This window comes from Scyliorhinus torazame, chromosome 11 (genome assembly GCF_047496885.1).
Source record: "Scyliorhinus torazame isolate Kashiwa2021f chromosome 11, sScyTor2.1, whole genome shotgun sequence".
NCBI lineage: Eukaryota > Metazoa > Chordata > Chondrichthyes > Carcharhiniformes > Scyliorhinidae > Scyliorhinus > Scyliorhinus torazame.
In genome coordinates, this window is record NC_092717.1 from 149,639,664 (window position 1) to 149,662,190 (window position 22,527).

The 22,527-nt window shown below is 46.7% G+C and overlaps 1 protein-coding gene across 3 annotated transcripts in view; it reads right to left on the reverse strand.

Moving 5' to 3' along the window:
• Positions 1 to 952: 952 nt before the first annotated feature.
• Positions 953 to 22,527, reverse strand: part of usp14 (ubiquitin specific peptidase 14 (tRNA-guanine transglycosylase)) — an 82,180-nt gene continuing 60,605 nt past the window's right edge. For all 3 annotated transcript variants that reach the window (XM_072467881.1, XM_072467882.1, XM_072467879.1), the window contains 3 exons: positions 4,123 to 4,189; positions 3,365 to 3,472; positions 953 to 1,663 (listed from right to left, as the gene is read on the reverse strand). In XM_072467881.1, the coding sequence (XP_072323982.1) occupies positions 1,512 to 1,663; positions 3,365 to 3,472; positions 4,123 to 4,189 (327 nt within the window). In that variant the 3' untranslated portion in view covers positions 953 to 1,511. The remainder of the gene's footprint in view (positions 1,664 to 3,364; positions 3,473 to 4,122; positions 4,190 to 22,527) is intronic.

The window sequence follows — 22,527 nt, forward strand, 5'->3', positions numbered from 1 at the left end:
TCAGCATCAATAACATAATTCAATCTGCAGGTCATGTGTACCATAACCAGGCAAACAATGCAATATTTTCTAAGTAGAGAATTTTGTGTTCATGATGAAAATGGAAACAGGACAGGAATCTGGCATTTGCATGGATTACACGTTTATAGTGTCACTGATGTTGCCATGCAGACATCTGATGAGTCTTTTGTCTTTGCAAATGACAAGGGCTTCCATTCCATTCATGTGCAAATTACTAAAAACCAGAAGAACACCATGCACTGTGCCCACTTTTTCAGGTGGCTGCCATTATATTTTAATCTTTGTCTTCCCATTCATTGTCACTATAGAAAGATAGGCTAGCAGCTTGGAATGTGTTTAAGACAACAGCTAAGTGAATAAAGAGAAAGGAAAGAGAAAAATAGCCTCCTTGTAGTCATCCCATTTCCACCACTGCCTGTCTCCCCCCCCCCCCGCTAATGTTGAAGAGAGTCCCAAATATTGGGACTTCCATGGTTTCTAATCACCTTGTTGGACAGCAAATAGATTGGAAGGACACATTTTCTAGTCTGTATGGCCTTTCTGATCTCTGAAATAAAGTATGAGTATTTTTTCAAAGTTGAAATGAACCTACAGTAAAGGATAGAGAGCAGCATTCTTTCCCGCTTTGTGGATTCCAGACTACACGCAATCTGACCCAGCTCCCTTTCCAGACTGATATGAAGTAAATCCTATGCAATGCACAAGGCTGTTGCCAACTGATTCTCCCTATAGAAAAACACAAGGCCCCCTCCTTAGCTCAGTAACCCTGCATTTTGGAGGAATTCGAATGCAATGTCGAAATAAGAAATGAAAGATCAAGTGATTTTGAATCATATCAGGTGAATCAGATAATGATTCATTTACCTAGGTTCAGCGTTTCAGATGATCGCTTTTCAGCAATTCCTGTTTCATATAAAGTTAAACTACAAAGTTTTAGTGAAACATGTAAGTTTTATGAATTTACATTATACAACATAATGTGGTTTTAGGCAAACTGGTTTTGACTGGAGCAGCAATACAATAATGGAAAAATATTAAAACTTGGCATGTAGTTGCAATGCAAAGTTTACATTGTATTTTTATTTTACACTTAGTAAAATAGAAACCATTCAACACAGTATTCATTAACTTTGCTTCTCTCTTTTACAGCATCACATAACCAGTCACCATTAGCCACACATGACAAGAACCACATTTAACATAAAAAGGAACAAAACAGAAGAATTATGGATCACTTGTTTTTTTTTATTCCACACTGAGAAATGTCAGAATTAAGAATAGATCAAATCCACAGGTCTCCCTCAACTAATGCCTGATTTGTTTTCAAACGGTGTGGTAGATGATGTGAAGCAGTTACCAGGAACACAGTTGAGGCAACACCTTCCCTTTGCAGTCTTACTCAAGTAAGCTACAATAAAATGATGGTATCATAAAACAATAATAGCCATGCAGGATAACAGAAATGAAGGTATTTGTGCTCAACCATGGCATCACTGCGGGGATTCATCTTCAATTAATTCTAGTCTACGAGGCCCATAAAGTAGAACATAGGCTATATGCCAGTCACCACCACCAGACAACTTCAGAATATCTTCAGGTGCCACAACACTGACTTTATCATCGTCAAATTTGATCCACTCATCTAAAAATTAATCAAATAAAAATGAAAACTTTAACATTTAAGTATACATAACACACACCTTTGTTGTGATATACATTTGCATGTAATTATTACTTCAAAGTTGCTTGCTAGAATACGATTGCAACAGGCAAGACTTTGTGGCAGCTCTGCAGCACATTACACAAATTAATAAGTACAGAGATATGTAGACATAAAAACTTTCATGAATAAAAACACACCAACAGCAAAGTCTGCCAAAGGGTACACATGGCATGGAACTATTGTCAATGTTGACTCTAGAGGAACAAAAATTTCTTCCAATGTTAGTTGAAGTGAGAATTGCTCAAGTTATTTTGGAAATATATTCCAGGACTGTCATTTAAGAGTCGGAAGGCTTGACATACTGCACCGCTTCTAGCTAGTATTTGTGAAAGGATGTGATACCTCCTTCAAGGGAGGAGTAACAAAAACTAAATGGGAATGCTGTGTTTGGACAGTACCTCACTTTCCAGCAGCCAGCCAGAAGAGGTACTGATGAAGATCTGGAAGCAAGATCTCAGAAAACATGCTCAGGTAACAGATACAAGGGTAAAGTGTCAAAAATCATCAATTTCACACACTTATGGCAATCAAATTCTAACAGCACATGGAACCAGGAAGTTGATCCTCAGTATTGAACACTCATTTTCTGATCAATGCAGATCGTTCCTTATATAAATGTCACAAATGAATTTTCATGAATTTGTACTTGCTATCATGGAGGGTTCTTTTATGGATTAATTAAAATATTCCACAAATACTTGGACAACATAGGGAACCACATATTCAGGTTTGTCAATGGCACAACGTATATTGAAAGGAATGCAGATGGGTGTATAAAATTACAGACAGATATTGACTGATTTCATACATCAGCTCATCCATTTTGGACCAAACAAGGATAGATCAGTATTATTTAAATGGTGAAAAGCTGGGAACAGTGGAGGTCGAGAAAGATTGAGGGGTCAATGTACAGAGATCATGTAAGTGTAATAACCAGGAACAAAAATAATCAAGGCTAAAACATTGTTAGTCTTTATAACTAAAGGGCTAGAATATGAAAGAGATTAAGCTTTCCTACAGCTTTACAAAGCCATGGTTAGACCATATCTCGAGTTGAGCACTGCAACCTTGAAATAATATATTGGCCTTACACGGATTCAAAGGTTAAATTTGTAATAATCTTAGCTAGCAAAAGTATACATAATTCTGCTTTGAAACCAAACTGAGTTAGTATCTATAGCTTTTTGAGGGACAGTATTCCACAATTCTGCCACCTTTTGCTCGAGGAAGTGTAGTGGAAAGGCTCCAAGGGTTAAATTATATAAATTAGGCTTTCACTCTCTGGTGTAATTTGCTTTGATTGCATCTTGTAGGATTTTGAAACTAACACTTCTCCTCCCTGAAGGTGCTAACTTACACTCCAGTTTGGCTCCATAGGCGTGGCAGTTTTCCAGCACATGTGTCATTATTTATATATGAATATGGACAATAAATGGCTGAGGGTTTTTCAACAATTAAGGAGACATTATAGCTGGGTTGATGTCCACACACATTCACTTTCTAATAGTTATCCGATAGTGGAGGAGCAGAAATCTATTTTCCACCCTCCAGTGACATAAGGCCTTGCTCTATTGCTTTGTTTTATTAGTTGGCTAATACAAAATGTGTATAAAACATTACCTGATTTTCTTCTAACCCAAGCTACATAATGACCAGATGAACTCGACCTGCCTTGATGTGTTAGAACTGCCATTAGATCATAGTACCCACTGTTATTTGAGCCTAAATCTGTTAAAATAAAACCAGAATTAGTTTCAATATGAAGCATGTTAAACTGTAAGCAAAATTTTTTTAATTTCCACACTGCCAAGTTACTGATCTCATTGTACTCTGTGTGAAGACAGCAGAGGCTAGACACTACCCTAGCCAGCTGTCAACTCAAACCATTATTTAAGGCAGGGAAAAACCTCACAGATGATACTTGAATACCATCAGTTCTTAAAAATCAAGTTAGGCAAAACATCCAAAAAACTCCTGCATCAGCTTTCTGGCTTGTTCAGTACGTCTAGATCGAGTGTCATTTCAAGCATCCAAGAATGGGCACAGCTTTTACTCTGGAAGCAAGTTTAAAATGGTTCCCTAAACTACTTAGCAGCACATAAACCATTGTGAACCATGAGGCGCATTGTTCAGTTATTATTTTTCCTATTACCCTTTGATTCCAACTTATCCGGGCCAGATGCATTCTTACCCCTTTGAGGTTGCCATCCCCAGTTAAGAACTTTTAAAAAAAAAAACAATTTAAAGTACCCAATTCCTTTTTTCCCCAGATTAATGGGCAATTCACCTATCTTGCACATCTTTAGGTTGTGGGGGTGCACTGCTGTGCTGCCCTGGACCAGTCTCACATTAGAATGAAGTATTAATTCTCTACTTACCATCAGGGAAATTAAATGGTGCGTACTTGATTTCTTTTGGTTCTCCACTTCCATTTTTTGTGTCAGCCTAATAATAAAAATGTGATGGTATATTTACAAAATCTAGTGATTAAAAATGTCTAAGATACAAATTGGGGAAAAGAAGCAATAATTCATTTTATGTTCTCAGAAATGATCATCCATCCAAAGCATTAACTTGGTTTCTCACTCCATCAATGCTGCCTGACCCAGAGGATCTTGATCAAGATATAACGGGAGCAACAAAAGTAATCCAACAATCATGGGGACTTTAATATTCACAAGAAATTGACAAAGTCTGGCTGCAGGACGAGCTCATAGAATGCACATGAAACAGTTTCCGAGAACAATATGCCAAGGATAAGACTAACAGAAAATAAAAACAGAAAATTCTGGAAATACACGACATGCCTGGCAGCACCTGTGGGGGTTGAAACAGAGATTCCAGGTCTGTTATAAGAGGAGGCTAATTTTGATATTGTATTGTGTAATGAGATAGGGATGGTTAGCAATCTCATAACAAAGGATCGTATGGGGCAGAGCGATTATGTAATGATTGAATTTCACAAAGTTTAAAAGTACTTAATTAAACGCCGCCTCCACTCCCTTTCCGAATCATGAATATATTCACTGCCCAGTAATAGCTGCAAAAGTTCGGCAGCGCCAACCCCACCCCCCCCCCCGCCCAACTGCGCTCCAAGAACAGTCTCTTAACACGCGGGGTCCTGTTTGCCCACACAAATCCCGTAATAATCCTATTTACCCGCTTGAAAAAGGACTTGGGGATGAGAATGGGAAGGCACTGGAAGACGAACAAGAACCTGGGGAGGACTGTCATCTTTACGGACTGCACCCTGCCCGCCAGGGAAAAGCGGCAGCATGTCCCACCTCTTAAAGTCCTCCTCCATCTGATCCACCAGCCGCGCCAAATTGAGCTTGTGCAGGACCCCCCAGCTCTTAGCCACCTGAATGCCCAAGTAACGAAAGCTCCTCTCCGCCATCTTAAGTGGTAGCTCTCCCAGTCTCTTTTCCTGGCCCCTCGCATGTATCATAAAAAGCTCGCTTTTTCCAATATTCAGCTTATACCCCGAAAAGTCTCCAAAATCCCTAAGAATCTTCATGACCTCTCCCCTCCACCGGATCCGCAATGTACAGGAGCAGGTCATCCGCATACAGTGAAACACGATGCCCCCCCCCCCCCCCCCCCCTCCAGTTTCTGGACACCCTCAATGCCATGGCTAGCGGCTCGATCGCCAGGGCAAACAGCAGGGGGGGACAGGGAACCTCAATGTAATCAAAGTACCCCGACCGCAGCCGGTTCGTCAACACACTCGCTACCGGGAGCCTGATACAACAATTTGACCCACCCTATAAATTCCTCTCCAAACCCAAATCTGCCTACCACTTCCCACAGGTACTCCCACTCCACCCGATCAAAGGCATTCTCCGCATCCCCCCCCCCCTTCCGAGGGCATCATGATCACTTTCAGGAGCCTCCGCACATTTGTATTCAACTGCCTGCCCTTCACAAACCCCGTCCGATCCTCATTGATCACTCCCGGGACACAGTCCTCAATCCCAGTGGCCAAAACTTGGCCAACAGCTCGGCATCCACACTAAGGAGCGAAATCGGCCGAAAGGAGCCACATTGCAACGGGTCCTTATCTCGCTTGAGGATAAGCGAGGTCAGAGCCTGCGACATCGTCGGGGGAAGGGTTCCCTTTTCCTTAGCCTCATTGAAAGTCCTCAGCAACAGCGGACTCAGCAGCTCCGAGAATGTCCTATAAAACTCTACGGGCTACCCATCCGGTCCCGGGGCCTTGCCTGTCTGCATACTCCCTAACCCCTTAACCAGTTCCTCCATCTCAATCGGGGCCCCCAATCCCTCTACTCCCCCCTCCTCCACCTGTGGAAACCTCAGTTGGTCCAAGAACTGCCTCATCCCCCCCCTCTCCTCCGGGGGTTCTGACTCGTACAATTTACCATAAAAGTCCTTGAAGATCTCGTTAATCCTAGCCGAGCTCCGCACCGTGTATCCCCCCCACCCCCACCTTTAATCCCCCCAATCTCCCTGGCCGCCTCTCTCTTCCGCAGCTGATGTGCCAGCATCCTACTTGCCTTCTCCCCATACTCGTACACTGCTCCCTGTACCTTCCTCAACTGAGCCTCAGCCTTCCCCGTGGTAAGCAAGTCAAACTCCGCCTGCAGGCTCCAGCGCTCCTTCAACAACCCCTCCTAGGGGGATTCCGCATACCTCCTGTCCACCCCAAGTATCTCCCCCACCAATCTCTCCCTCTCAATCCTATCCCTCTTCTCTGTGGGCCCTGACTGAAATTAGCTCCCCTCTGACAACTGCCTTCAGCGCCTCCCAGACCACACTCACCGAAACCTCCCCATTATCATTGGTCTCCACATAGCTTTGGATACACCTCCGAACCCGCCCACAGACCTCCTCGTCCGCCAGTAGTCCCACGTCCATTCTCCACAGAGGGCGTTGGCCTCTCTCCTCCCCCAGCCCCAACTCCACCCAGTGCGGGGCATGGTCCAAGATCGCAATGGCCGAATACTCCACCCCTCCACTCTCGGGATTAGCGCCCTACTTACCACGCAAAAATCAATCCGCGAGTACGCCTGGTGCACATGGAAGGAGGAGGAAAACTCCTTCGCCCTTGGCCTGGCAAATCTCCACAGATCCACTCCCCCCATCTGGTCCATGAACCCCCTCAGGACCTTGGCCGCTGCCGGCCTCTTACCCGATCTCAACCTAGACCGATCCAGTGCCGGGTCCAGGACCGTGTTAAAGTCCGTTCCTCTCCTCTCTCTCTCTCCCCCCCCCCCCCCCCCCCCACTCCCCCCTCCCCATTACCAAACTGCATGACTCCAGATCCGGAATCCTACTCAACATCCGCTTCATGAACCCTGCATCATCCCAGTTCGGAGCATACACATTCACTAGCACCACCCGGGCCCCCTGCAACCTGCCACTCATCATAACATATCGACCCCCTTTATCCGCCACAATACCAGCCGCCTCAAGTGCCACCCGCTTGCTCACCAAAATTGCGACGCCCCTGTTCTTCGCATCCAGCCCTGAGTAGAAAGCCTGCCCCCCCCCCAATCCTTTCCTCAGCCTGGTTTGATCCGCGCTCTTCAGGTGCGTTTCTTGTAGCATGGCTACGTCTGCCTTTAGCCCCTTTAAGTGCGAAAACACACAGGCCCTCTTGACCGGCCCATTCAGGCCTCTTATGTTCCACATGATCAGCCTGGTCGGGGGGCCCTCCCCCCCCCCAGCCGACTAGCCAACGTGCCCGCGCCTCCCGCACCCTCCAGCCCCCCCAGGCAGAGGCGCCCTGCACCGACTCTCCCCTTTAACATCGATTCCCCCTCAGTCAGCACAGCAGCATCCCAGCAACCCCCCCCCCCCAATTGCACTCCCGTAAGTCAGCTGACTCATGCTGACCCCGGCCGCTCCCGCCTCCACCTCCAATCCCCCGGTGGGTTCCCCTTACAAATATCCAACACCCCTCTCCCCAACCTAAGTGGGGTGGAGAGAGTACCCCCTACACTCCGTGTGAACAGAGAAAGAAAAACAAAATAAAGTATCGTACACTCAAACCCCCAGCTTCAGGTGCCACCCCCCATCATTTTGTGGGTAAACCTCGCTCCCTGTCTGGGCCGACCCCACCTCCTGTGACGCAGCTCTTCCCAACTGCGACCTCGCCCAAAGCCTCGAGGGCCCAGGGCAAAGGGGCCACAAAAACACTAGAAAACACAGGTGAACCCCCAACATAACACCGCCACCAACAACCTCCACAACATACTGCAGTCCATTAACTAGAGTCCAGCTTCTCATTCTTGATGAAAGTCCACGCCTCGTCCGGCGTGTCGAAATACCGATGCCGGCCCTGATATATAACCCACAGCCTCGCCGGTTCTAACAGCCCGATCTTCACATCCTTTCCGTGGAGGACCGCCTTGGACCGGTTGAATCACGCACGCTTCTTGGCCAGCTCTACACTCCAGTCCTGATAAATACGGATCTCGGTGGTCTCCCACCTGCTACGCCGCTCCTTCTTCGCCCAGCGCAGGACACACTCCTTGTCGGTGAAGCGGTGGAACATTACCACCATAGCTCTCGGCGGCTCGTTCGCCCTCGGCCTCCTTGCCAGGACTCTGTGCGCCCCATCCAGCTCCAGAGGCCGGGGGAAAGCCCCCACGCCCATCAGCGTACCCAGCATCGTGGTCACATACGCCCCAGCATCCGACCCCTCCACGACTTCAGGGAGACCCAGAATCCACAGGTTCTGCCTCCTTGACCTATTCTCCAGGTCCTCCAGCTTCTCCTGCCATTTTTTGTGCAGCGCCTGGTGCGCCTCCACTCTAACCGCCAGGCCCAAAATCTCATCCTCGTTATCAGAGGCCTTCTGCTGCACCTCCTTGATCGCCGTCCCCTGCATCTTCTGGGTCTCCACCAACCTTTCAATCAGCGCCTTCATAGGGGCCAGCATCTCCGCCTTTAAATCCGCAAAGCAGTTTCTTAAAAACTCCTGCTGCTCCCGTGACCACTGGGCCCACTCTGCCTGATCCCCGCCAGCTGCCATCTTGCTTTTTCGCACCCATTCTCCTCTCTTCTCCAAAGCCACTTTTTTTTAAACCGCTCCACTCCTGGTCCGCTCCATACAGCACTGGGGGACCCTCACTGTTTCCTTCCCACACCGGGAATCGTTGTCAAAGTGCCGCTGGAGCTCCTTAAAGGGGCCCAAAAGTCAGTTATCGGAGGGAGCTGCCGACCGTGCGACCTACCTAGGCAAAGCTACAACCGGAAGTCATGAGGCAGCAATGCTAACCACTGCGCCACCGTGCTGCCCTGAGATTATACATTCTTGAAGGAAGATTAGAAAAGCAGATTTTTAATGATAACATTTTTAAAAATATGGATGTTTCAGGACACAAGGATGTCCTTGTACAACACAAAGTTAACATGCAGGTACAGCACGCAATTAAGAAAGGCAAATGGTCCAGGACCTTTATTACAAAAGGGCTAGAGTGCAAGAGTAAGGAAGCCTAGCTGCAATTTTGCAGGGCTTTGGTGAGACCATACCTGGAGTACTGTGTTCTCCTCAAACAAACCATTATTTGCAGCAAACTACCCAGCCTTCAGAACAGTGACCACGACACCACACAACCCTGCCATGGCAATCTCTGCAAGGCGTGCTAGATCGACATGGGTACCACCATTACACGTGAGAACACCACCCACCAGGTACGCGGTACATACTCGTGTGACTCGGCCAACGTTGTCTACCTCATACGCTGCAGGAAAGGATGTCCCGAAGCGTGGTACATTGGCGAGACCATGCAGACGCTGCAACAACGGATGAATGGACATCGCGTAACAATCGCCAGGCAGGGATGTTCCCTTCCAGTCGGAGAACACTTCAGCAGTCAAGGGCATGGCATTCAGCCTCTGATCACCTGATAAGTTTTCTCCCTAGTGGCCTTCAGGACGCGCGACATGCACAATCGCCGAGCAGAAACTTATAGCCAAGTTCCGCTCACATGAGTACAGCTTCACCGGGACCTTGGATTCATGCCGCATTACATTCATCCCCCACCATCTGGCCTGGGCTTGCGAAATCCTACCAACTGTCTTGGCTTGAGACAATTCACACCTCTTTCACCTGGGGTTACCCCTATCTCTGGATCTGTAAAGACTTAATTACCTGCGAATGCTCACATTCAAAGCATTGTCTAGCATCTTTGACTTTGTCTATTTATATGTTTCTGGAACCTCTTCATTCACCTGAAGAAGGAGCAGTGCTCAAAAAGCTAGTGATTTGAAACAAACCTGTTGGACTTTAACCTGGTGTTGTAAGACTGCTCACCCCAGTCCAACGCCAGCATCTCCACATCATTCTCCTTATTGAAGGAAGAATATACTTATGTGAAGATGGTGCAACAAAGATTCACAAGATTGATTCCTGGGATGAGAAGGATGTCCTGGGCTGAGAGGTGGAGTAGATTTGACCTATACTATCTAAATTTTAGAAGAAATCTCATTCAAACATACAAGATTGTGAGGGGTGCCCTTGGCTGGAGAGTCAAAAACTAGGAGAGAGTCTCTCAGGATAAGGGGAGAATTAGTTAAGGAAGTTCTTCGCTAAGAGTGGTGAATTCTTGGAATTCAGTACCTCAGAGTTTTGGAAGATCAGTATTTGAGTATTTTCAGGGGCAAGTATAGATTTTTGAGACGTTAAAGGAATCAGATGAAGATGGGGCTGGAAAGTGGAGTCAGGCCAAAGATCAATCATAATCTCTACTGAATGGGGAAGGAGACTAGAGGAACGTCATGGCCTATTCCTGCTCTTATTTCTTACATTCTGACCTGCAAGGTATTGTGTTTCCAGTATTTTCTGTTTTAAAATTTATGTTACTGATCTACCCAGGCACAGAAAACACTTGAAATGTAATTTTCACTGGATTACTTTCAAAGTTTCCTCACCAGGGCAATATAAATTTTTATTTTAGTAAGGAAAGTTTAAAAAAAATTCTGCCAACTTCCAGAACTACTTACACACAAAATAGATCACTAATATGCTGTCAGAATTCAAAACTAGTCAAAGCAATGGTGTTCTAATTTTGTGCTTAAGGTGTAAAGTCTTAAATTCCATGCATTTGTTTTCGGCAGTTAATGTAATCTAAGTGCGTGATTTCTCTTTTGAAGAACGGGAGGAAAAAGTCAGATGCAAGGATAAGAGTGGTGCAGTAGAATTGCAAATGGCCTTTGACCTTTGGGTTAAATCTTGCTCAGGCTGAGGGGATAAGTGTTGCCGCCTTCAACTGGTTTTAAAGATGTTACTGTGAAATTAGTTTGGCCATCACCAATGGGATGGGAAAATATTGAATCATCAGAATGACTTTTAAAGCCAAACCACAAGTATAGATACAGGTATAAATGCCATCACCAATCAAGATCCTACTTTGTATGGTCACAACACTGAAATTGCATGTACTTCAAGAACACATTTTCAAACTCTCAGAGCTGCTACAGGATGGCTTTCCCAGGAAATGAGGGGGCGGTTCTGTTTTGAAGCAGAGATAAGACACATTATCGCGTACAGTAGGTGCTTTGCCATACTTTACTATGCTACAGTTGTTAGACCTTTTAGTTGCTATTATATGAAGAGTCTAAAGTTCTGTTTCTTTTTCACAAACACCCATTTATTTCATTCCAACAGCCTTTGCACAAAACTCTCACTATACATCACCTGACAGAGGCCACCTGAAGCCGCTTTACATATCAGTGTCAATTAATGGATACTTAACATAAATGAGACAACTAATTGCAATGTCTCTTAACCCATTACTTAACAGTCTCCCCTTCCTTGGAGAAAAAAAAAATTAGGTGAAAACAAAATTTCAAGAAACTCAAAAACACACACATGATTTTCCCCCCCTTTTTTTTGTTTGGACGAGAAAGAAAAAAAAAGTCACAGAAACAAGCGCCCTTCATTAACAATATCCAAAAATTTCTGTGAACTCGCCCCTCTTTTCGTAAAACAGTCTGACAGTTGATAGCTCCTGTCGACCCATTTAATTTTTGTTATTTCCCCTCTGTCCAACATCTGCTTCAAACTTGTGATGTCTATCCGTAAACTCATTTCATTGACACTTTTTGTAGAGTGCACATTTTCCCACAGGGATTTATTGTCAATGTGACAGTCAATAGGTATATTACCCAAATCCCCTAATCCCAAAATTTCTGTCAATATCATACTTATATAGAAGGCCATATCCACCGCGTCTTCAAAGCTTAACGTCTCAGCAGCCAAAGTGCTTTTTACCACTCTCCTTATTTTCTTTGTTCCCCACACAAGCGGGCAACATTTACCATTGTTCCCCAAAAGGAAAATTATAAAACCTCCTGCGCTTGAAACCCCATCACATAAATTTGCGTAGGACGCATCACTATAAACTATGAGTTTCAAGTGCCTACGGTCACCTAAAACCGGGAACTTCAAAACACACTCCTGCATTTTTAGTTTGGCCAACGCTCTATTTGCTCTTAATAGGTCTTCCACTTTGGGATCATTCATTTTTGAACTCAACTCTAAGACATCAAAACTCACGTCCGGTCTAGTCTGTCTACCTAGTCAGTTCAGTTGCCCAATTAAACTTCGCAGTTGCTCTTTTTCGATCTTTGAAACCATTGCGTCTTTTTGTGAAACTCGGCCACGACTAATTGCTGTTAGGCTGATGCTTTCCAAATAAGATTGCTGACGTAAAGTTGCCCCTAACTTAGTCTGTCCAATTTCCAGTCCAATATATTGAAATGCACCGGAAGCCTGACTTCCAACCCTGAATTCTTTCCTCAAACCAGAGATTGCAATAGCTTCAAAATCACTATTCCCACCCCACAAAAAATCATCGACATGCATCATAAAAATGTCAGAAAGATTTCCTTTACAGTGCCAGTAAAACATTGCAGGATCTGCTTTCAACTGGCAACAGCCTAACTTTAACAAAACTGACCTTACCGAAAAAATACCAGACTCTAGATGCATCATTTCATCCATATACACATTTGTTCAACTTCCAAAGTACCCCTTCTGTATTAGCTGCTTCTTTAGGAGGACGGAGAAAAATGTCTCTCTGGAGCTGATGCCCCTGCAAAAAGGCAGCTTTTATATCTATACATTTGCATTCCCATGCCTTTGTGGCTAATAGAGCCAAGAAGATCTTTAAAATAACCTTTCCTGCTGTAGGTGAATCTACCCTTAAATCCTGATCTTCTAAGTTTTCTTCAAATTCACTTGCCACAAGCCTGGCCTTTGCCCTATAAGTTCCATCCGGAAGTACCTTTTCCAAGCTCTTTGTCCCCTATCCGGTACTTCCGTGTATACCCCAAATTCACTCTAACTATGCAATTCTTGCTGTTAAGCTTCTTTGATAACTTTTTCAACTAATTTATTTGAAGCCACCAAAATCTCACGTGCATGTGGGCTTCTACTCCTATTAGTATTCGTAGTCTTACTCATGTTCCGAGATCTTGATAAACTACGTCCCCTCTCCCGCCTGGTATCTCATTCTGTACTGCTACTGCTTGATCTTTCCCCTTCTGCTGTGGGATGTCCTTTCAATAGTTCACGACATTTTCCTGCGGACCAGTTCACTATCTGGTGTACTATCTGAACTGGCACTGCGTTTCTGTGCCCCCTGTTTTTGAACTTCGTTTTCCCAATCCATTGTCTTGACTCCTTCCCCTGAATGCTGTACATTCAACCAATGTTTATACTTTCCAGTGGCCTTCCCTGCTCTACTAATAACAGTTGCATCCTTCCATCGACTAGACCCTTCAGGCAAGTACGTCACTTTTATACCAACTTTTGGCAGTTGCCCTTTCGGAAAAATGGCCTGTTCTAATTCATCAGAAGTGTTGTGTTCCTCCACAGAAACCCTGTCTATATCAGTTAATTGGTCCTCATAGTTCTGTGACACATGCGTACCAGATGACTGGTTCCTCGTCATGTCTGTCTGCTCTGTCTAAATTTGAAAATTTGTAATCTGTACCCATTATCCTTGATGAATGTACCCTAACAGTTTGATTACAGTGTTGCAAAATAATTGTTTTGCCATCTATGCCTATGATCTTCCCTGGGCCTTTCCATTCATTAGAATTGTCTCTCTTATAGTATACCATGCCTCCTTGCTGAAAAACGGAATCTGATGGCCGTACGTCATGTCTTAAAGCTTTGCGAATTCTTTCAGAGACTTCTGCTTCCAAAAAAGCTTTTCTACTGCTATGTAATGCATTTAAATGTTCAGCAAAACCAGAGCTAATTGTAGTCCCCTCCCAAGCTGGAGGCTGGTCATCCAAAATGGACGGAATTTTAGGATTTCTACCAAACACTAATTGATAAGGACTATAGCCCCCAACCATCTGCAATGAATTCTTTGCATGTACTGCCCATGCTAAAGCTGAATTTAGCCTGCAATTTGGTCGATCTGCCAAAATCTTCCGAAGCATGTCATCGATGACAGCATGATTTCTTTCACAGACACCATTACTAAATGGGCTTTCTGCAGCCGTATTCATAACTCTGATATTCATGTTTTCACACACATCCCTAAACTCCTCATTAGCAAATTCTCCCCCATTGTCCGTAAGGAATTTTGCCGGTGGACCCATTCCTGTCCCTATCCATTTTTCCACGATTTGATCCAGAATTACTCTCTTTTCTTTTAAAAAAAAAAATTATTAGGATTTTCACAAAATATCAACAACAGAATGAAAAAGAAACCAAGTAGAATTAAATACAGAACAAAGTAAAACAACCCCCGTGCCCCCCTCCCCCATACATAAATAATAAATTAACACCCCGAGTTAACACAAAGCAAACATACCAAATATATACACCCCCTCAGATCCCCCAGGGTAAATAAACAAAAATAATATAGAACCCCCCCCGCAGGTTGCTGATGCTGCTGACCATTGTCTACCGCTCTGCCAGGAAGTCCAAGAACGGTTGCCACTGCCGAAAGAACCCTTGTACCGATCCCCTTAAGGCGAATTTCACCCTCTCCAATTTAATAAACCCCACCATATCGTTGATCTAGGATTCCACGCTTGGGGGTCTCGCATCCCTCCACTGAAGAAGAATCCTTTGCCAGGCTACCAGGGACGCAACGGCCAGAATACCAGCCTCTTTCGCCTCCTGCACTCCCGGCTCCCCTGCAACCCCAAATATTGCGAGCACCCAGCCCGGCTTGATCCTGGATCCTACCACCCCCGACACCGTCCTCGCCACGCCCTTCCGAAATTCCTCCAGCGCTGGGCATGCCCAGAACATATGGGTGTGATTTGCTGGGCTCCTTGAGCACCTAAGACACCTGTCCTCTCCCCCAACGAACCGGCTCATCTTTGTCCCGGTCATGTGTGCCCTGTGCAGCACCTTAAACTGTATGAGGCTGAGCCTCGCGCACGAAGAGGAAGAGTTCACCCTCCCTAGGGCATCATCCCACGTCCCCTCTTCGATCTCCTCTCCCAACTCCTCCTCCCTTTCAACTCCACCACCGAGGCCTCCTCCTCCTCCTGCATCACCTGGTAAGTTTCCGAGATCTTCCCCACTCCAACCCAGTCCCTCGCACCCACACAAACCCAGTTATGCTCCTGTTGACCCGCCTAAAGGCGGCCTTCGGGATAAACATAGGGAGGCACTGGAAAAGGAATAAAAACCTTGGGAGCACCGTCATCTTAACTGACTGCACCCTACCCGCCAGGTACAGCGGCAACGCGTCCCACCTCTTGAACTCCTCCATTTGCTCCACCAGCCTCGTGAAATTAAGTCTATGCAGGGCCCCCCAGCTCCTGGCCACCTGGACCCCCAAGTACCTGAAGCTCCTCTCCGCCCTTTTTAGTGGGAGCTCGCCAATCCCCCTCTCCTGGTCCCCTGGGTGAACCACGAACAACTCGCTCTTCCCCATGTTGAGCTTGTACCCTGAGAAATCCCCGAACTCCCTGAGGATCCTGATTACCTCCAGCATTCCCCCCCACCGGGTCCGCCACATATAGCAGCAGGTCATCGGCATAGAGCGACACCCTATGCTCCTCCCCGCCCCGCAGCAACCCCCTCCAGTTCCTCGGCTCCCTCAGTGCCATAGCCAGGGGTTCAATCGCAAGTGCAAAGAGCAGGGGGGGACAGGGGACACCCCTGCCTCGTCCCTCGATGCAACCGAAAGTACTCGGACCTCCTCTTATTCGTGGCCACATTCGCCATCGGGACCTCGTACAACCTAACCCACCTGACAAACCCCTCCCCAAACCCGAACCTCTTCAGCACCTCCCACAAGTACCCACACTCTACCCTATCGAAGGCCTTCTCAGCGTTCATCGCCACCACTATCTCCGCCTCCACCTCCCTCGCCGGCATCATAATAACATTCAGGAGCCTCCGCACATTCACGTTCAATTGCCTCACCTTCACAAATCCAGTCCGGTCTTCGTGGATCACCTGCGGCACACAATCCTCAATTCTCGTGGCTAAGACCTTCGCCAGCACCTTGGCATCTACATTTAACAACGAAATTGGCCTGTAAGACCCACACTGCAGGGGATCCTTGTCCCGCTTCAGGATCAAGGAGATCAGTGCCCGGGACATTGACGGGGGCAAAGCCCCACCCTCCCTTGCCTCATTGAAGGTCCTAACTAGCAACGGGCCCAACAGGTCCACACATTTCTTGTAGAATTCGACCGGGAAACCGTTCGGCCCCCGTGCCTTCCCCGCCTGCATGCTCCCTATCCCTTTGGCCAGCAAATCCAGCCCAGTCGGGGCCCCCAATCCCGCTACCAGTCCCTCCTCCACCTTCGGAAACCTCACTTAGTCCAGAAAGCAGTCCATCCCTCCATCCTCCCGTGGGGGCTTGGACCGTTACAATTCCTCATAAAAGTCCCTGAAGACCCCATTGATGTCAACCCCATTCCGTACCACACTCCCTCCCCTATCCTTAACTCCCCCGATCACCCTAGCTGCGTCCCCCTTCCGAAGTTGATGTGCCAGCATCAGACTTGCCTTTTCCCGATACTCATAAATCGTCCCCTGGGCCTTCCTCCACTGCACCTCCGCCTTCCTGGTGGTCAACAGGTCGAATTCGGCCTGGAGGCTACGCCTCTTCCTCAACAGTTCCTCCTCCAGCACCTCCGCATACCTCCTGTCTACCCTCACCATCTCCTCCACCAGCCTCTCCCTCTGCTCTCTCCCCTCCTTGTGGGCCCTAATGGAGACCAGCTCTCCCCTAACCACCGCCTTCAGCGCCTCCCATACCATCCCCACTCAGACCTCCCCGTTATCGTTGGCCTCCAGGTATCTCTCTATGCTTCCTCGGACCCGCTCACTCACCTCCTTGTCCGCCAACAGCCCCACCTCCAAGCGCCACAACGGGCGCTGGTCCCTCTCCTCCCCCAGCTCTAGGGCTACCCAATGCGGGGCATGATCTGAAATGGCTATCGCCGAGTACTCGGTATCCTCTACTCTCGCTATCAGCGCCCTACTCATAATAAAGAAGTCAATCCGGGAATAAGCTTTATGAACATGCAAGAAGAATGAAAATTTCCTAGCCCTCGGCCTTGCAAATCTCCAAGGATCCACCCCTCCCATCTGGTCCATAAACCCCCTCAGCACCTTAGCCGCCGCCGGCTTCCTATCCGTCCTCGACCTGGAACATAGAACATAGAAAATACAGCACAGAACAGGCCCTTCGGCCCACGATGTTGTGCCGAACCTTTGTCCTAGATTAATCATAGATTATCATTGAATTTACAGTGCAGGAGGCCATTCGGCCCTTTGAGTCTGCACCGGCTCTTGGAAAGAGCACCCTACCCAAACTCAACACCTCCACCCAACACCAAGGGCAATTTGGACATTAAGGGCAATTTATCATTGGCCAATTCACCTAACCCGCACATCTTTGGACTGTGGGAGGAAACCGGAGCACCCGGAGGAAACCCACGCAGACACGGGGAGGACGTGCAGACTCCGCACAGACAATGACCCAAGCCGGAATCGAACCTGGGACCATGGAGCTGTGAAGCAATTGTGCTATCCACAATGCTACCGTGCTGCCCTTAAGAACAAATAAATCTACACTATATCATTTTACCGTAATCCATGTACCTATCCAATAGCTGCTTGAAGGTCCCTAATGTTTCCGACTCAACTACTTCCACAGGCAGTGCATTCCATGCCCCCACTACTCTCTGGGTAAAGAACCTACCTCTGATATCCCTCCTATATCTTCCACCTTTCACCTTAAATTTATGTCCCCTTGTAATGGTGTGTTCCACCCGGGGAAAAAGTCTCTGACTGTCTACTCTATCTATTCCCCTGATCATCTTATAAACCTCTATCAAGTCGCCCCTCATCCTTCTCCGCTCTAATGAGAAAAGGCCTAGCACCCTCAACCTTTCCTCATAAGACCTACTCTCCATTCCAGGCAACATCCTGGTAAATCTTCTTTGCACCTTTTCCAGAGCTTCCACATCCTTCCTAAAATGAGGCGACCAGAACTGTACACAGTACTCCAAATGTGGCCTTACCAAAGTTTTGTACAGCTGCATCATCACCTCACGGCTCTTAAATTCAATCCCTCTGTTAATGAACGCGAGCACACCATAGGCCTTCTTCACAGCTTTATCCACTTGAGTGGCAACTTTCAAAGATGTATGAACATAGACCCCAAGATCTCTCTGCTCCTCCACATTGCCAAGAACTCTACCGTTAACCCTGTATTCCGCATTCATATTTGTCCTTCCAAAATGGACAACCTCACACTTTTCAGGGTTAAACTCCATCTGCCACTTCTCAGCCCAGCTCTGCATCCTATCTATGTCTCTTTGCAGCCGACAACAGCCCTCCTCACTATCCACAACTCCACCAATCTTCGTATCGTCTGCAAATTTACTGACCCACCCTTCAACTCCCTCATCCAAGTCATTAATGAAAATCACAAACAGCAGAGGACCCAGAACTGATCCCTGCGGCACGCCACTGGTAACTGGGATCCAGGCTGAATATTTGCCATCCACCACCACTCTCTGACTTCTATCGGTTAGCCAGTTTGTTATCCAACTGGCCAAATTTCCCACTATCCCATGCCTCCTTACTTTCTGCATAAGCCTACCATGGGGAACTTTATCAAATGCCTTACTAAAATCCATGTACACTACATCCACTGCTTTACCTTCATCCACATGCTTGGTCACCTCCTCAAAGAATTCAATAAGATTTGTTAGGCAAGACCTACCGCTCACAAATCCGTGCTGACTATCCCTAATCAAGCAGTGTCTTTCCAGATGCTCAGAAATCCTATCCTTCAGTACCCTTTCCATTACTTTGCCTACCACCGAAGTAAGACTAACTGGCCTGTAATTCCCAGGGTTATCCCTAGTTCCTTTTTTGAACAGGGGCACGACATTCGCCACTCTCCAATCCCCTGGTACCACCCCTGTTGACAGTGAGGATGAAAAGATAATTGCCAACGGCTCTGCAATTTCATCTCTTGCTTCCCATAGAATCCTTGGATATATCCCGTCAGGCCCAGGGGACTTGTCTATCCTCAAGTTTTTCAAAATGCCCAACACATCTTCCTTCCTAACAAGTATTTCCTCGAGCTTACCAATCTGTTTCACACTGTCCTCTCCAACAATATCGCCCCTCTCATTTGTAAATACAGAAGAAAAGTACTCATTCAAGACCTCTCCTATCTCTTCAGCCTCAATACACAATCTCCCGCTACTGTCCTTGATTGGACCTACCCTCGCTCTAGTCATTCTCATATTTCTCACATATGTGTAAAAGGCCTTGGGGTTTTCCTTGATCCTACCCGCCAAAGATTGTTCATGCCCTCTCTTAGCTCTCCTAATCCCTTTCTTCAGTTCCCTCCTGGCTATCTTGTATCCCTCCAATGCCCTGTCTGAACCTTGTTTCCTCAGCCTTACATAAGTCACCTTTTTCCTCTTAACAAGACATTCAACCTCTCTTGTCAACCATGGTTCCCTCACTCGACCATCTCTTCCCTGCCTGACAGGGACATACATATCAAGGACACGTAGCACCTGTTCCTTGAACAAGTTCCACATTTCACTTGTGTCCTTCCCTGCCAGCCTATGTTCCCAACTTATGCACTTCAATTCTTGTCTGACAACATCGTATTTACCCTTCCCCCAATTGTAAACCTTACCCTGTTGCACGTACTTATCCCTCTCCATTACTAAAGTGAAAGTCACAGAATTGTGGTCACTATCTCCAAAATGCTCCCCCACTAACAAATCTATCACTTGCCCTGGTTCATTACCAAGTACTAAATCCAATATTGCCCCTCCTCTGGTCGGACAATCTACATACGGTGTTAGAAAAGCTTCCTGGACACACTGCACAAACACCACCCCATCCAAACTATTTGATCTAAAGAGTTTCCACTCAATATTTGGGAAGTTAAAGTCACCCATGACTACTACCCTGTGACTTCTGCACCTTTCCAAAATCTGTTTCCCAATCTGTTCCTCCACATCTCTGCTACTATTGGGGGGCCTATAGAAAACTCCTAACAAGGTGACTGCTCCTTTCCTATTTCTGACTTCAACCCATACTACCTCAATAGGGTGATACTCCTCGAACTGCCTTTCTGCAGCTGTTATACTATCTCTAATTAATAATGCCACCCCCCCACCTCTTTTACCACCCTCCCTAATCTTATTGAAACATCTATAACCAGGGACCTCCAACAACCATTTCTGCCCCTCTTCTATCCAAGTTTCCGTGATGGCCACCACATCGTAGTCCCAAGTACCGATCCATGCCTTAAGTTCACCCACCTTATTCCTGATGCTTCTTGCGTTGAAGTATACACACTTCAACCCATCTCCGTGCCTGCAAATACTCTCCTTTGTCAGTGTTCCCTTCCCCACTGCCTCATTACACGCTTTGGCGTCCTGAATATCGGCTACGTTAGTTGCTGGACTACAAATCCGGTTCCCATTCCCCTGCCAAATTAGTTTAAATCCAGTGCCGGATCCAACACTGTGTTAAAGTCCCCCCCCATTATCAGGCACCCCACTTCCAAGTCCGGGATCCGACCCAACATGCGCCGCATAAAACCCGCATCGTCCCAGTTCGGGGCATACACATTGACCAGCACCACCCTCTCCCCTTGCAGCTTACCACTTACCATTACGTACCTGCCGCCATTGTCTGTCACAATGCTCGACGTCTCGAACTACACCCTCTTTCCCACCAAGATCGCCACCCCCCGAATTTTGGCATCCAACCCTGAGTGGACCACCTGACCTACCCACCCCTTCCTCAATCTTACCTGGTCTGCCACCTTCAGGTGTCTCCTGAAGCATGACCACATCCGCCTTCAGGTGCGCGAATACCTGTGGCCCGCTTGACCGGGCCGTTCAGTCCCCTTACATTCCAGGTTATCAGCCGGACCGGGGTGGCTACCCGACCCCCTGCCCCGCCGACTAGCCATAACCTCTCCTTGGCCAGCCACGCGCCTGCACCCCACGCCCGGCCCGCTCCCCGTGGCGGAAGACCCCCATCCCAACCCCCTCTACTCGCTCCAGCTCCCCCTTGACCATAGCAGCAGCAACCTGGGAATTACTCTCTTTTCTTTACTTCGTACAATCGTTGATTGACTAAATCGGGTTGCTAAATCTAAAAAATGCAAAATAAATATATTATTTGCTTTATCCCAGATCTTAAGGTCCATGGCCACAATGTCGTTAAAATGCCTGGCCAAAGGTAGGGTTACTATCGGTCGTGCTGGTGTCCTTCTGTACTTCCTACAAACTTCACAGCGGTCACTAACCTGTTCTATCAGTTTAGTATAGTTGTCATCCCTTACCCCTGCACCCTTTAATACATTTTTCAGCCTCCGAGGAGACGGATGTGCAAATTGCCTATGCAGTTTTAATACCACAAGCTTTTTATCAGCTAAAGTCCTTAACCACTCTACTTGAAATATTATTTGTCAGTAATGGAATGCAATAGTGTCCCGACTGTGTAAATTGTAAGTCCACCGTCTTTCCAAAAACTGTTGGCTTATCCGGTTCCATATCCAGTTTCATGTGCGCTTTCTTCATCGACGGTCTGCAAAGGTGTCTCACTTGATACAACATCCGTGCTAATGAAATGATTCACTCCGGCAATATTGCAAGGGATCACCACCCTTTTCAGCGACTTCAGAGTATTATCATCCCCAAACCTGAAACTTGTGGAACTTTCAAATTCCTTAACCTTGTTACGATTTTCAGCATTCAAAGAGTCCAGGTAACATTTTAGCCAGTCAATTCCACACACAGTAGATGTGCAGCCACAGTCCAATACAGCACAGTTGAAGGATTCTGCAACCAACACCCTCATTACCGGCGTAAAACTGCTTGTCAATAGGACAATGCCTTCTTTCTGGTCACTATCTTTTTCCTCTTCTGACTCTTCCGTGTCATGTGTCGCTTCAAACACCATCATAACGAGTTGGACAGTTGAAAGCATAACGGTATTGAGAGTCACATCAAAAACATCGATTTATCATGCCCCGTACATTTCTGGGGTTCATCTTCCTATTGTAGGTTCTAACTGGGTTTCTGTCTTCATAATTTCCTGGTCTCAGTCTCCTTCTATAGTCTTGAGCCCTGTTCGTAGCCATATGATTTCGCCATCCTGTTAGTAGTGTATCTTCCATATTCTGCCTTATTGCCGGCTGACCTATTTGGGTCATCAGAGACATCGGAATCTTTTGTAAAGCTTTTGTCATCTGTTCGAATAAGGTATCCTTATCAGTAAACTGAACTCCTGTCAAAACCAGGAGCCTATCCATGTTGCTCACACT